The following is a 16278-nucleotide window of genomic DNA, read 5'->3' on the forward strand; positions in this document are numbered from 1 at the left end:
GAACTACTCATCTACTGAGTGTGCTTTTCTCTACATGGTGTTTATTTGCAAAAATGAAACTTTACACTGTTTGACAGGATATCTGAACAAACACCCAAAACAAATATTAGGAAGTAATGATCTGTTCAAAAGGCTGTACAGAAAGAACATTGTTAGAGAGATTATTTTAAACCAGAGACGAGGCTAATTATTTTCAGATTCTACTGCAAAGCATCACATTTCCTAAATTACTCAAATTATTTCCTTAAACCAGAAACAATGTTGGAGGGGGAAAAAAAAACGACAGGTCTAATTCTCATACAAACCTGTAAGAGATTGGTAAGCAAGATGAGTGTTTGCTTTCGGATGAATGGATCTGAATCCTTCAGACACATGGAGATATTGGGAATGTACTTATCCACCATGACAGTGTACCGGATACAAAGGTCACACATAACAATTACAACATTGTTGCGAACAGCCATGTCATCGCACACCTCAAGCTCTCGTACAAGGGCCGGGATGCTCTTCTTTGCAAGATCCTCATGCTGTAAGCACAGCTTACCTGTTACAGAAGGCAGTAAGATGTCTTGATTCTGTTCCATTCTAATTCTGTGCCTACCTTTTCTCCGGAGATATGTTGCTACGGATTTTATTTAATCAAAGTTAAAACATCACGTCAATAATCACAAAAAATCAAAGGCAAACAAACCCACATTAAGTATTAGAAAGTTCAAAAGAGCTTAAGGAAAAATGCCTCCCCCACCCTCCAGGGTTTCGTGAGATATATACTATGAGATCTTCCTTCACTGCAGTAAAATTATCTTCTTTTTAAAGTCAACATTTGAATTTTGGAGTTGTCTACTTACCTGGAAAATGACCAATAAAACTAATAATGAACTTGAAATCAGAGCTAGGTAATTAGAAAAGAATGATCATCTCCTTTATTTTATTTCTTGTTTATAGGAGAAAGAAGTCTGTTGTTGAGTTTTGTTTGTGCGGTGTGCATGTATGTATGTGTGTGAGTGTGAGTGCCCTGGAGAATGTTTTGCTCTTATTTACAGTTCTTAGGTTTAAAAAAATAAGTTATTATTAATACAAAAAACATTCATAACTCTTATCCAGCATAAAATACACAATCACACTAAAAAGAAAAAAAATCAAATTATAATATAGAGGTCGTTTTCAAGATTAACACCAATTTGAGTTCATGAAGAAATATGCTTAATAAGCTCATCTACCAGTTCTGGAAAGTATTAAGTAAACCATCTCCTTTTATAAACTGGACTGCAAATTTATTTTTTCATTCCCAGAACTCAGTGTAGTACCTGGCATATAGTTCTTGATGAATAGACTTCATGGTGATACATTGAGTATAAAAAAAAAAAAAATCACAGAAACAGGTATAATTGTAACAAATTAACATCAAAAAACAAAAGCTCCCTACAGGGAGTGTCTCGAGTCTGATCATCTTGGGCAATTGCCAACCAAAAGGCTCTCATTATCAGCACTCGGGTGTGCCAGAAGAGTTGGGTGCTCCTACGAGATCTGCATCCAAAACTCACAAGAGCTAGAGTAAACATAAGCTCAGCAGTATACAAAGCTGGCTTATTTAACCACAGAACTAGATTGCACAAGCACTACTCTCCCCACACATGGTTCTTACTTACCCAAGGTAATGATGGCATGTGCTCTAATCGCAGAAGGCATGACAGAGCCTCTGACCTGGGGAACTGGTTGAGAGGCTGGGGCTTCACTCTTACCTTGAGAGGATGTTACTATAGGAAAAGGAAAAATTGCATATTTACAGTACTTCAGGGACTAACCAAGCATTAAGACGGAATGTGCAGAGGATAATTTTAAGTGCCTTACAATGATCTGCATCAGCAGAAGAAGCTAGAATGGACTGAATCAGAAGGAAGGCTCGCTTCTCCACGCTGGCCGGACAGAGTTGGGCTATATCTCCTAAGGTGAAAATATACTTCACCTGCAAAGAAAATCGGTTTTGCAGTAAAAATAAGGCAAAAGAAAAATCAACTCTAGCTAGATTAAGGACACATCAATGGAGTGCTGTTTTTTGTCCCCTCAATTTAAGATCTATATTTTTTTCACAAAAATACAGAGCCATTGTAAAAATTCAGTCACTACTTAACACAATTCATCTAAAATTAGGGTGACTGGGTGATTTTATCACCTACATCTAGATACTTCTACAAGTAAAAAAGGGTGCTTGCAGTAATTATTCTGCGATAACAGGTATAAACCATGATTATTGTGGGTAAAGGGGGATACAGAATTACCTTATAATCCCACCATGCAAAAGTATCATTATTGTTTTTCTATATGACTTTCTTTTCAAAGTATTTTTATAATCATGTGCCTTTATGTTTGCTTTTCTTATACACTTACCAATCATGTTATTTTGAAGTTTGCAATTATTACTTCCAATATTAGGCATCCTTTTGTGTCAATATATACAATAACTATGCTTAATGACTACTAAAGTATGTTAAAAACTAGGGATATCATCATAATTCACTGCATTATTTCACTATTAATGAACATTTACATTGTGTTTAATTCTTTGCTATTGTTTGCATTAGTGCTCACGCACCCCCTTTGTACCTTTGGATAAGTTCTACTTCCTTAGAAATGACATCAAGGTAAAAGGGCACATAAACTGTTGCACCTTTTAAAACATTATTTCCAAATTGTCCTCCACATTAATTTACTATTTAGACTCCCACCAAAACTTAAAAGTGCTGATTCCTCACAGCTGCCACGACTGTGTGTTTATCAAGAGCATACTGCTGAACAGGTAAGTAACACTATGTTTTTTAATTCCCAAAATGCAGGGGTGATGCCAAATAGTAAAATGTTAAATAAAGGCTTATTTTAAAGTAAGAAAGCCAATAGGAAGTGTACGTATATTTTAAAAATCTTGAATATACTCAATATGCTAGTGGATTAAAGCAATATTTAAATTCTACTTAAAGAAGAGTGAAGTAAACAATATACATAAGGTAAATCTCCATATATATTTTGACTAAAGGGTAGATTTCGGTGACATATTTAAAAATCGTAGGGGGAAATACTCACTGATCATAATAAGCATTTTTCTTTGTTTGGGAAGTGACTGCCCAGACAAATTAGAAAAGCAAGATTCTGTGGAAACCCTGGAGTCAGGGCTATTCCACACATCATGGCCCTCTGATCTAAAACGTCTGTATTCTGATTGATAATAATGATATTTGTATTACTGAACCATGTGCTTATTAATGCCTCAGGCACAAGTAATCTTCTCTTCTAACATATCTAAACATTTTCTTCCATCACTATGTACAAGTGCCAGGTAACAAAGCAGGAACTGAAGACAGAGAGAGGTTCCCTACTAATTTTTACATAGATAAGGGATATGCCCAATTTTGATTAAATAATGGCCTATACTGAAGGGAATAAAAATTAAGCTCACTATTCTTTCTTTTCGGTATTTTTTTTTTAATTATTGGGGTGACAATTGTTAGTAAAATTACATAAATTTCAGGTGTACAAGTCTGTATTACATCATCTATAAATCACATTGTGTGTTCACCACCCAGAGTCAGTTCTCCTTCCATCACCATATATTTGATCCCCTTTATGATCATCTCCCACCCTCTTCCCCCTTGCCCTCTGGTAACCACTAAACTATTGTCCATGTCTATGAGTTTTTGTTTCTCATTTGTTTGTCTTGTTCTTTTGTTGTTTTTGGTTTATATAACACATATCAGTGAAATCATATGGTTCTCTGCTTTTTCTATCTGACTTATTTCGCTTAGCATTATAATCTCAAGATCCAACCATGTTGTCACAAATGGTCCTATTTCATCTTTTCTTACTGCCTAATAGTATTCCATTGAGTATATATACCACAACTTCTTTATCCATTCATCTATCGAAGGACATTTTGCTTCTTCCATGTCTTGGCCACTGAAAAGAAAGCTGCAATGAACACTGCACACGTGACTTTATGGATAAATGTTTTCAGATTTTTTGGTAGATACCCAGGAGAGGGATTGCTGGGTCATATGGTAACTCAATTTGTAATTATTTGAGGAACCTCTACACTGCCTTCCATAGCGGCTGCACCAGTCTGCATTTCCACCAACAGTGTATGAGGGTTCCTTTTTCTCCACAGCCTCTCGGACACTTGTTACTATTTGTCTTGTTGATGATAGCGAATCTAACTGGGGTGAGGTGATATCTCATTATGGTTTTTATTTGCACATCTCTGATGATTAGTGAGTTTGAGCATTTTTTCATATGTCTATTTGCCATTTTTATGTCCTCTTTGGAAAAATGTCTCCTCAAGTCCTCTACCCATTTTTCAATTGGGTTGTTTGGTTTTTGTTGTTGTTGAGTTTCATGAGTTCCTTGTATATTTTAGAAATTAACCCTTTATCGGAAGCACTGTTTGCAAAACTCTTCTCCCATTCAGTGGGTTGCCTCTTTATTTTGTCGATGGTTTCTTTTGCTGTGCAGAAGCTGTTAAGTTTCATATAGTACCATTCGTTTAGTTTAGCTTTTACTTCCATTGCCTTTGGAGTCAAATTCATAAAATGCTCTTTGAACCCAAGGTCCATTAAGTTTAGTACCTATGTTTTCTTCTATGCAATTTATTGTGTCAGGTCTTATGCTTAAGTCTTTGATCCATTTTGAATTAATTTTGGTACATGGCGACAGATAGCAGTCCAGTTTCATTCTTTTGCACGTGGCTATCCAATTCTCCCAGCACCATTTATTGAAGAGGCTGTCTTTCCTCCATTGTATGTTTTAGCTTCATTGTCAAAAATTATCTGTCCATATTTATGTGGTTTTATTTCTGGGTTCTCAATTCTATTCCATTGGTCTATGTGTCTGTTTTTCCGCCAATACCATGCTTGAATGATCCTTTGTATTTCTGTGGTGTCCATGATAACTTCCCCTTTTTCATTTCTGATTTTATTAATTAGTGTCTTCTCTCTTTTTATCTTAGTGAGTCTAGCCAAGGGTTTGTCGATTTTGTTAATCTTTTCAAAGAACCATCTCTTTGTCACATTAATTTTTTCTATTGTCCTTTTGTTCTCTATTTCATTTAGTTCTGCTCTGATTTTTGTTATTTCCTTTCTTCTGCTGACCCTGGGTGTTCATTTGTTCTTGTCTTTCTAGTTCATTAAGGTGTAACATGAGGTTACTTATTTGGGATTTTTTTTGTTTCTTGAGATAGGCCTGTAGTGATATAAATTTCCCTCTTATAACTGGTTTCGCAGCGTCCCAAAAATTTTGGTAGGATGTATTTTTCATTGTCATTTGTTTTTATGTATCTTTTGATCTCACCTCTAATTTCTTCTTTGACCCGGTCTTTTTTTTTAAAAGTATGCTGTTTAATCTGCATGTATTTGTGTTTTTTCCTGCATTCTTTTTGCAGTTGATATCCAATTTCAAAACCTTGTGATCAGAGAATAGGCTTGGTATGATTTCAATCTTCTTAAATTTCCTGAAGCTGATTTTATGTCCCAATATATGGTCTATCCTTGAGAATGTACCATGTACACTAGAAAAAAATGTATAGTCTGATGTTTTAGGATGAAGTGCTCTATATATGTCAATTATGTCCATTTCATCTATATGTGTCATTTAGGGCTGCTATTTCGTTATTTATTTTCTGTTTGGATGATCTATCCATAGCTGTCAATGATGTATTTAAGTCCCCTAGTATAATTGTGTTTTGGTCAATTTCTCCCTTTAGTTCTGTTAGTAGTTGCTTGGTATATTTTGGTGCTCCCTGATTGGGAGCTTAAATATTGATGACTGTTATGTCTTCTTGTGTAGTCCCTTTTACCATTGTGAAATGTCCATCTTTGTCTCTAGTTACCTTTTTCACCCAGAAGTCTGTTTCATCTGATATCAGTATGGCTACACCTGATTTTCTCTGGATGCCATCGGCTTGGAGTGTCAATTTCCACCCTTTTACTTTGAGTCTATTTTTGTCCTTGTAGCAGAGATATGTCTCTTGGAGACAACATATGGTTGAGTTTAGTTTTTTGATCCAATCTGCTACTTTGTGCCTTTTCATTGATGAGTTCAGTCCATTTACATTTAGAGTGATTATTGATACGTGAGGATTTCCTGTCATTGTATCTTTAGTTTTCTGGTACGACTGTGTCTCCATTGTTTCTTTGCCTTTTTGTTGTTGTCTGTTATTTCTGTGTGGTGGTATTTTGTTTCCTTCAGTTTCTTCTTTTATTACAACATATATTTCAGTTCTGGATTATTTTTGAGTGGTTATCCTTCAGTTTATGTAAAAGAAAGTTATTTTACGTAACTTTACATATTTTACTGATATTTAGAGTATTCTATTTTCTTCAGCATGCTTACTTTCTCCATTGCCATATTCCGGTTCAGGCCTTTACTCTCTCCCTTTTTATGTTTTGGTTGCCACAAATCCCTGTTGATGCTTGTTGAATAGCCTCCTTTAGTATTTCTTGTAGTGCACGTCGTGTATTGGAAAATTCCCTCAGCTTCTGTATGTCTGGAAAGGTCTTTATTCATCCTTTAGATATAAAGGATATCTTTGCTGGATATATTATTCTTGGCTCATAATTTCTCTCTTTCAATAGTTTGAATATTTGATTCCACTCCTTCCTGTCTTGTAGAATTTCTGCTGAAAAATCTGATGATAATCTAATGGGCTTTCCTTTGTACGTTACCGTCTTCTTTTCCCTGGCTGTCTTGAGGATTCTTTCTTTGTCATTGATTTTTGACAGCTTCAATACAATGTGCCTTGGAAAAGGCCTGTTGGGATTGAGGTAATTAGATGTTCTATTTGCTTCTTGGATTAGAGGATCCAGTTCTTTCCACAAGTTTGGGAAGTTCTCATCAACAATTTGTTTGAATATATTCTCTGTTCTCTTCTCTTTTCCCCCCTTCTGGTATGCCCATTATTCTTATATTGCTCTTTCTGATGGACTCAGAAAGTTCTTGTAGAATTCTTTCATTTCTTTTAATTGTGAAGTCTCTTTCTTCTTCCATCTGTGTAATTTCCAGGTTTCTATCTTCGATGTCACTGATTCTTTGCTCCATCTGGTCAACTCTACTACCTAAGCTGGCTATTTCATTCTTAATTTCTTCTATTGAGTTCTTAATCTCCAGAAATTCCATTTGGTTCTTTTTTAAAATTTCAATCTCTTTCGTAAAATGCTTATGTTGTTCCTTGATTGTGTTTCTGAGTTCATTAAACTGCATTTCTGTGTTTTCTTGCATCTCGTTGAGTTCAGAACTGCAATCTTGAATTCTCTGTCATTTAAGTCACATATTTCCATATATTTAAGTTCCTTTTCTGGAGACTTTTCACTTTCTTTCAGAGCTGTCTTGTTGCTTTGGTTATTCATGGCAATTACTGATTTATTATTTCTCTTCCTAGACATCTAGAGGAGTGGGTTCTGCAACAGGTTGACAGGAAGAGGTCTTTCTTTTGTTTTCCAGTACGTGTTGGTAGAATGTTTTATTTTCTCTCGGATGCAGCCTTTTTTGTCTCTCACACTGTAGTTTTATAGTTTTATGTTTTCTCTGCACTATTCCAGCTTGTCACACAATGGGGGTGGGGGTCCCTGAAAGATGGGCTTCTCCTCTGTTAATAGTTCGCCTGGGTCACAGTGTGCAGTGTCTGTGTGGGTATGCAGAGAGCTTTTAAGTTCCAAAGCTCTTCCTGCCCCAGATTCAGAGCCCGTATGTTTCAGCAGTTGTGTTTACTCCTGCAAGGATCTGCCCAGATAGGTGGGGCCAGGGGCGGGGTGAGTTGTGAGAGGTGGCCCAGAGCAATGGCAGCGACAACCACCACAGCCGGTCCTGCTTCCACAGCTCTCTCCCCTTTGCCGGAACTAGTTGGGCTGCGAATCTGTGTCTGAGGTCCACAGTTCTCAGAACAGCAAATATTCTGTTCTTTTGATCTGACACTGCTACTGTTCCGCTTCTAGCACCGGGCTGGTGTGGGCGGTGTGAGCTCTTGGAGGGTAGGGCGGGGTCGGCTAGTCTCAGTGCCTAAGGCTTCCATTCTCTGCTCCGCAGTGAGGGCTTAAACCACGGTTTTCAGCCTTTTTCCCTCAGTCTTTTCTCCAAGGTGTCTGCCGTGAGCGTTGGTTTCAGCCCTGTTATATGCTGTCCCTTCAGCCCTGTGGTCCATAAATGGAGCCCTAGCAGTCCGAGTTCTTCCTTCTCCCGCAGGTGTGGTAATTCGGGATGCAGTGAGCTCGGAGCACTGAGCTAGGTCTGTATCCTGCACCCATGCGTCTCCCTCTCCGCACTTCTCCCTTCCCGTCTCCCCAGTTCAAGTGATTCGCCCACATTTAGGTGAATTCAGTAGTGGGCCTCTTCATCTTGCCTGTCTGCTGTGCAGGGAGTCCTTTGTGGAGTTATAGTTGTTCGATTAGTTGTAATTTCCAGGGGAGCTTTACAGAGGCTCACCTCACGCCGCCATTTTGATGATGTCACTATTTTCTTTATTGAACAGTCTCAGATGTTGGAATCAGAATTACCACATCATATTTTGTTGACGGTCTGCCACTTGAATCAGAATACCAACTCCATATTTATTGGCTCACTGTAATCTCTGGTACTGACAAGTTCTAAAGCAAGGATGCCACGTCAGACACTTGCTGCTCCAAAGTCATTTGTGTTTTCAATGTTCAAATATCTCATTATATTTCGTACAGGAGTTTAGAAACTCTCAGCACTATTCCCTAGTTCAGGGGTGTCCAAACTGGGGCCCGCGGGAAAACTGCGGCCCATGATCTAGTGTTAATTGGCTTGCAGCAAATTCCAAAAATATATTTAGTTTACTTAAATAAACCAGATGAGGCAATACGTACTTCACCTTGAGTGAATGGCCCAGCTGTTTGTGTATTTTACCGCATATGGCCCTTGGTGAAAACATTGAAAAAAGTTTGGACGCCCCTGCCCTAGTTCTATAGTCTGATACTCAGAAAGTTCAGCAGACATTATAATTTAAAAAATCAAAGATTCAAAAAGAACAAAGAGTACACTCACTTTACTTTCTTGCTTTATTATTTCTAAGCCTGACTTTACCAAGCTCACAACACATATTGTTTTCCCTGTTGGATCAAGTATCTCATAGGATCTACCTGGAGGAAGTGAATCAGAATATAATGAATATCTGTTTTTCCCCCTAGATAAGAAGTACATGAGAAAAAAATGAACAGGTCATCAATAAAAATTTTTTTGGGGGGTCGGATGGCTCAGTTGGTTAGAACGCGAGCTCTCAACAACAAGGTTGCCGGTTCAATTCCCACATGGGATGGTGGTGGGATGCTGGGCTGCATCCCCAGAAACTAAAGATTGAAAATGGCAACTGGACTTGGAGCTGAGCTGCGCCCTCTACAGCTAGACTGAAGGACAACGACTTGGAGCTGATGGGCCCTGAAGAAACACACTGTTCTCCAGTATTCTCCAATAAAATTAAAAAAAATAATAACTTTCTTCTATAAAAAGAATAAACTCTAGTCTAGGAAAATCCTTTTCTTGCTAATAGTATTAGAAATGCACATGACAAAGTCATCTTTAAAAAACCCCAACAGATATAGAGGAAGAGAAGAGGATAGTTACTTACCAACAGGTCTTCATCCATGTTCCCAGCTCCATCTTCCTTCAGAACGATGTTGGAGAGGCAGTGTACACAGGTGGACAGGACACCCCCGCACACTTCCTTCAGTAATTCCTATGTCAAGTTAAAGGTCATCTCTGAAGAATCCCATATGTCTATCAAACTATTCAGGAAACACAATCTTCTCTAGAAACTCTATGATCTTCAAATGTAGAAACCATAAGCCATGAAAAACCAAGCCGTCATAGGGATATATATATGTGAAATCTTTCTTTCTACATTTACCTTATAAATAAAAAGGGCATATATTTTGGAAGATCAAGTGCCCTAATTTATGTGATATCTGTAATAGCTAAGCTCCTCCAATAATAAAAACATTGTAATTCTTCTGGCATAAGCAGACGGTGAATTATCTACTGTAATAAATACCATATTTTTAAAAGACATAGAAGAAAAAAGAACAGTTGCTATTCTTCTGAAATTTATTCATTAGAGACAAGTTTTCAGCGCCTCTTATTAGTTAAAATAACCTCAGAGGGTCATCACCTCTAGCCCACAACATCTAACTATACTTACATATCAAGCAAGGGAAGGGAAGTTGATCACATTCTACAACTCTTTGACTTCAATTTCTCTAGGAGCCCGTTCCAAAACACCCAGGTTGGGCTAAGTGGCTCCACCCCAGTACTTCCATGTTACCCGATGCACACTTTCTTTTATTTCAGGACTTGTTATATCACATTGAAATCAACTGTTCAGATGTCTATCTCCCCTACTAAGCTGGAGGGGCCTGAGGAATGGCCTGTCTTAACTATCACCCCAGTACCCAGCAGCACTACCACAAAATGGTACTCAAAGTTGGCCAACCATCATTATGACCCAAGTGTTTTTTAGTCTGACTTGGGCCTAATGTTTCAAAACTACTGTCTTTGTTACCTTTTAAAGAATTATTGAACTTAAGATTTCAATAAATTGTACCACTTGGGCTATAATGCTGTCCAAGAGAGCTTCTGGAATCCATGTACTCTATCCTGATGAGAACACAAAGGCTAACTTGTTTGAGACCTCAAGCCTAGAATTTGGCTGGGAAGTAAAACTAATAACTTTTAGAATCATGGTATCTGGGAGAGAACTGTCAAGGCAGTCCAATTGTGAGATTGTCTCCACATATGGACTCATGACAAGATGTCCAGCTTCTTCCTGAACACCTCCAATGACCAGAGACGTGTTCTCAGGCAAGTCTCTCTATTATAGGCAGACCTCAATATGGTTTTTCTTCAGTTGGCCAAAATTTGTGGCCTTGTAATTCCCACCCACTGGTCTAAATTGGTAGTCTTGATGACAAATAAACCCAATTCTTCTTTCTTTTGAAAGTACTTCATATATGTGAATTTAGCTAGAAAGCCTATCCCACATTAATTCTTCTCTTCTCCAGCTAAACACCCGAGGTCCATCAGCCGCTTCCTATACAACCTGCTTGTAATCCCATCTAATTGCTCTCCTATGAATATATTTAGTTTTATCAACATTTCTCTGAAGAGTTGTCATTGAAATTGAATTATAGAACATGTCAACTTAGATTTAACCAGTACAAAGAGCAGGACCATCACCCCTCTTATTCTAAACACTCACCTATAATTTTTACCAGTAAAATACAGAATATTCATTTACGAAGAAGACTAAAAGCGATGTTCAAGGGAAACAAATACAGCATGTGTTTGTTGGAAACACATCATTTCCAACATCCTAAGATGCTGGAAAACCTCAGGACCTTAGTCTACTGTCTACCACCAAGAAAGATGGTGTTAGAGCTAAAACCCTGGCCCTTTTCTAACACAGCAGTAAGTTCTACTGCTCATCTAGTTCTTTCTAAATTTAAACACAACTCTGTTTTCCTCACAGATTCTAACAATGATATAACTTAATGTTATAATGACTGTGGGCCATTGGCAAGCAGACAGTGACTTATGACCCTGACTGCTCATAGTACAGATCGTTCTCCGCCAAGGCTGGAGAAAAAAACACTGGGAAGGGATTCAGTGACCTTAGTTCCAGGCATAGGTCTGCTATTAGTAAGCTATATGCCAATGAAACTTGCAGGACCACAGTTTCATAATCTGCCATATCATTTTTTCTTCATTTTTTTCTTACATTATTCTTTCCTTGTTACCAGCTTTTTGTTTTGTTTTGTCTTTACCTGTTTTTTGCTATTCAAATATTCTCTCTACTTAGGTAATGTTCCTTATTTAAAAGTTTTTCATACACTTTCTTGGAACCAAAGATGGTTAGAAAAATCAAATAAAGCAAGTATCCCTTTCACTAAAAAGTGCCAAAAGGTATACGACAGGAAAACCAGATACCATTTATATGGAAAGAGCAGGGCATTTTTAGTTAAGTAAATTTCAACCTGTTTTAAGTCCTAAGCAAAAAAGTGACAACATATTATTTATTATGTCTGTTACTGCAAACAGAAAATGCCACTTATCAAAGAAGGGCTTTAAAAAACTTATACAACAAAAGGAAGCCTAGGAAGGTAGGTAAGAAGCTCAGATGAAGCAATAATTTTTTTATTCTAGAAAAACGTAAATATATTCTGGCTATTATTTAAATTAATTTTTGACTTCTAGAATAATAACCCTCAGCCCTAAAATTTTTGATAATGATTAGCACTGTCTAGGAGTGTATTTCATGATAAAAACAGAACACGTGGTAATAATTTATTGGAGATACTGATATGGATACATTTTAGTGAGTCAAAGTAATTCTTTATCTCACATAAAACACTGGTTTGGACTTGGGTTAATGCTTCCACATAAAATATTAGCTGTAGGCTCTGAGCGGCTTTGTGGACATGATACACAAGAGATATTAGAGTAATGTAGTCTTAGAGTAACGATAGGATTATGACTTAATCAAATGATCAGAAATCTTTTGGTCTGGAGGGAACCCCCTCACTAAGTAGAAAATCGTCTATGAAGCATTCTTGAACTGAGGGTACACGTGAAGGAGGAGGACATGCAAAGCTATCACAAGCGCCCAGGCTATAGCTTATTAAAGGTTAACCTTGCAGAGTTCTCACTTGTACCTAGAACCAAGGTGGTGGCTTTCTAAGGAAATTGTATGTCTTTAGCAGCAAAGATCTTTTTGGGGAATGTCAACGACTTGTCACTGTAAGCGTTTCCTTTTGTTGTAGTAATAGCTGCTGGGGACTATCCATCCTTACAGGTTCTCTATAGAGAACACTTCTCAAACTTCAAAACAGAATAATACATCTACTAAGTACAAATAAATGCAGACATATCCAGGAGGGTTTGTAGCGTACCTGTTCCTCCACAGGTGTCTCTGCAGATGCTCTACAGAGTCTTTGCAAAGTATCAACAGCTGAGCTGATCAACTCTAGAGACCACTGGAATCCATTCAGCTTACATTTGACAACATCTAAAAAGGAAATCAAGGGGCGGATGGGTGGCTCAGTTGGTTAGAGCGCGACCTCTGGGCAGTGGGGCTGCCGGTTCGAGTCCCACATGGGCCAGCGAGCTGCGCCCTCTGCAAATGGAATGGAGTCAATGGGCTGCCGCTCAGTTCCGGGTGGCCAGATGGCTCAGTTGGTTGGAGCGTGGGCTCTCCACCACAAGGTTGCTGGTTCCACTCCCACAACGGATGGTGGGCTGTGTCCCGTGCAACTAACAACGGCAACTGGACCTGGAGCTGAACGGCTCCCTCTACAACTAAGATTGAAAAGGAAAACAACCTGACTTGGAAAAAAAAAAAAGTCCCGGAAGTACACACTGTTCCCCAATAAAATCCTGTTCCCCTGTCCCAGTTAAAGAAAAAGAAGTACTGAAAGAAATAATGGCTCAAAAAATAAAATAAAATAAATAAAAGGAAATCAAAATCCTTCACGTTTAACTACTCAAAAATATACTGAAAAGTGAGAGGCAATGTCTTTTCAAAATTCTCCAATAGGGCGGCCGGTTGGCTCAGTGGTTAGAGTGCAGTGCTCATAACATCAAGGTTGCTGGTTCGATTCCCACATGGGCCAGTGAGCTGCACCCTCCACAACTAGATTGAAAACAACGACTTGACAAGGAGCTAATGGGTCCTGGAAAAACACATTGTTCCCCAATATTCCCCAATAAAAAAAATAAAAATAGATTCTCTAATAGACACTCACCAGTCACCTTGTCTCGGGTACTCTTTGGAAGATGCTTTGCAATATGTCCAATAACACAGAGAATATGTCCTAAGGTGTTTGAATTGGGATTCTGTTGACTAAGAAAAGGGCAGAAGAAACATAAATTTAGAACCCAGTATAGAACCAAAGTAAACATTGCTATCAACAAAATAATTTTCTTTTGGATTAGTAATACCAGGGAAAGAAGGATAGCATGGTTTGGGAGTCACGTTGTAGGAGCGTAAAGGCACTTAAAGTACTTGGACAAAGAGTAAATTGAAAACTTAAAAGCGATTCTTACTTTTCATGTTTATTTTCGAGCCTGAATTAAAAAAAAAATCTGTGTATAAGAGAAGCTATAAAAGAGCACATTTCCTTAAAGACATGAGCTTTATTTCCAAGACTTTCAGTGTCCACCAGTAGCTAAAGCATAAGCATTCAAACCTGCTGATTTTCTCCCAGGACTCTATGACTTTGGTGTAGTCCAGCTTGGGTGATGAGCAAGCAATCCTGGAGAGCAGCATCCAGGCTGGTGCAGAATGTTCCGTGCCAGTGTGGGATATCATATTGTTTATAAAAGTAGATGAGAATTTATCTTTCTTGGACCAGATATGAAAAGCCTTATTTAAATAGCGGCTAGAATAAAAAAAAAAAGATGGAAAAGCAGAATTGTAACTATAAATAAACAAAACTTGAGCTCAGCCCCTTCAGTGAAAGGGGATCAACTTCTGCTGCTCCAGGATTCCTTCGGCATATATTAATAATAAAACATCCACGCAGAGGCTCTTAGCTAGTGGAACATTCGATACCAAACTACGTACCTTTTTATTATACAGAATAAGGTATACTTTTTTCTGCCATCATAAAGTATTTATTTATAAAGCAAAGAACAAAATTTCATAATTCCTTTGAGAACCTTGTCATCCTTATCCCTTCCAAAATTTATATACAAACATATGGGTTATGTTACCAATAACCAACACATCCAAATTTTGTAGAGTTTTAGTGACAAAAATGCAGACATTATCTTTATTTCAATGGAAGGGTGGGAGAGAAATAACACCCTAGCATTTAAATAGTGACATTAAACAAGCTAAAATTTGCTATGACCTGCCAATACCACTCGGAAATACATATTTCAAACTTTTAAAAAATAAAACAAAAAATGCTTCTGATGTATTAACCTAAATGTTGTGTTATGCCATTTATTTCCCTTCGCCCCGTGGCACTGAATGAGATCACATGACTCAAATACACATGAAAAAAATACAACATTATGTATTTAAATGAAGAGAAATAAAATACTCCTTCCCCCAATTAATTTTTCTTCAGACTGATAGGAGTGTGCATGTGCACGTGCGAGCATACACACTCATTAACAAGACTTTCTCATTAAATGAAAAACAATAAAAAAAATTCTCAAAGCACGCAAAAGGCAACCGTAACAAAATAAACATATCTACCTACAATAAGCATGTGAATATAAATGAATGGTTTTATAAATAAATTAGTTATGGATTCAAAATCTATGCATATATGTCTCGAGTTCTACTGTAGATATCTCACAACGTAATTTTTATCTGATAAAGTTTATTAACAAGAATCACACAAAATATTAAGTGATGTTTACTATAGGAAGCCAACAGAATGGGGGGAAAAAATCTCTGTACTTCCAGTTTTGAAAACTCATATTTGGCTCCTCTCTGACAACTCATACTCTTCCATATCAGTTGAGCAGTTCCCAAAAGGCCTGCCAACTTGACCCTCAATTAGCTCCACAGGTGATCACAAGCCATTCCCTAACAAGTCAGAATGTCTTTCAACAAAACCTATCCTGGTTCCCTTGAAAAGCACTGTTGACCTCTATCCTAATTCAAAACAACCTTCAGTCCCCATTTTTTGTCACCTCTGCTAGACATTATTGACCACTCTTTCTGCCCTTAACTCTGGTCTACCTATTTGGTCTCTTTTCTTTCCCCTTATTTCTTTTATTCTAATACCTTTAATTGTGGATTTTGAAAAATTCTATTCTTAGTCCTCTTATCCACCCAACCTAACCCTGGGTGACCTCATTCATTACCAAAGAGCTCTCCACTCAGACCTGCGACAAAGCATCGTGAGTATACATTTATAATTGGACTTCTATCTCCAGCTGTCCCTCTGTTCCCCAACTGTCCCTACCTCTGCTTGTATACCTCAGCCAACGGCAATCCCACTGACCAGTCATTGTAGTTAGAATTCTTGTAGCCTTCAGTCCTTTAAGCATTTGCACTGCTGTTTCCTGACTGGAAACCCTAGCTATCATGGCTGCCTGGTTAATTTCTACTTATTCCACCTCTGGGAATGATTTACCTCACGCCACCATCTCTAGGAAGCCATCCTGAGCTGAAAAAGCAAACGAAAAAAAACAAACCCAAATCACTGAGTGCTACATGCACTCCCTCTCTGCATCTATAACTCACTTCCTACTAAAATTGTGTATTTATTT

General features: G+C 37.8%; 1 protein-coding gene across 5 annotated transcripts in view; it reads right to left on the minus strand.

Annotated features, from left to right (window-relative positions):
- The window catches only part of NCAPD3 (non-SMC condensin II complex subunit D3), a 61854-nt gene that overhangs the window by 19227 nt on the left and 26349 nt on the right, over positions 1 to 16278 (minus strand). For 4 of the 5 annotated variants that reach the window (XR_013992521.1, XR_013992522.1, XM_081037720.1 and 1 more), the window contains exons 17-23: positions 14235 to 14426; positions 13791 to 13888; positions 12939 to 13054; positions 9623 to 9730; positions 1852 to 1966; positions 1650 to 1757; positions 306 to 544 (exon numbers count right to left, since the gene is read on the minus strand). Coding sequence is in view for 3 of the 5 variants with exons in the window: in XM_081037720.1 (XP_080893846.1) it covers positions 306 to 544; positions 1650 to 1757; positions 1852 to 1966; positions 9623 to 9730; positions 12939 to 13054; positions 13791 to 13888; positions 14235 to 14426 (976 nt within the window). In the remaining 2 variants the exon portion in view is untranslated. The remainder of the gene's footprint in view (positions 1 to 305; positions 545 to 1649; positions 1758 to 1851; positions 1967 to 9622; positions 9731 to 12938; positions 13055 to 13790; positions 13889 to 14234; positions 14427 to 16278) is intronic. The other variant, XM_081037722.1, reaches the window with a different exon arrangement.

Source organism: Rhinolophus hipposideros (genome assembly GCF_964194185.1).
Source record: "Rhinolophus hipposideros genome assembly, chromosome: 24".
NCBI classification, from domain to species: Eukaryota; Metazoa; Chordata; class Mammalia; order Chiroptera; family Rhinolophidae; genus Rhinolophus; species Rhinolophus hipposideros.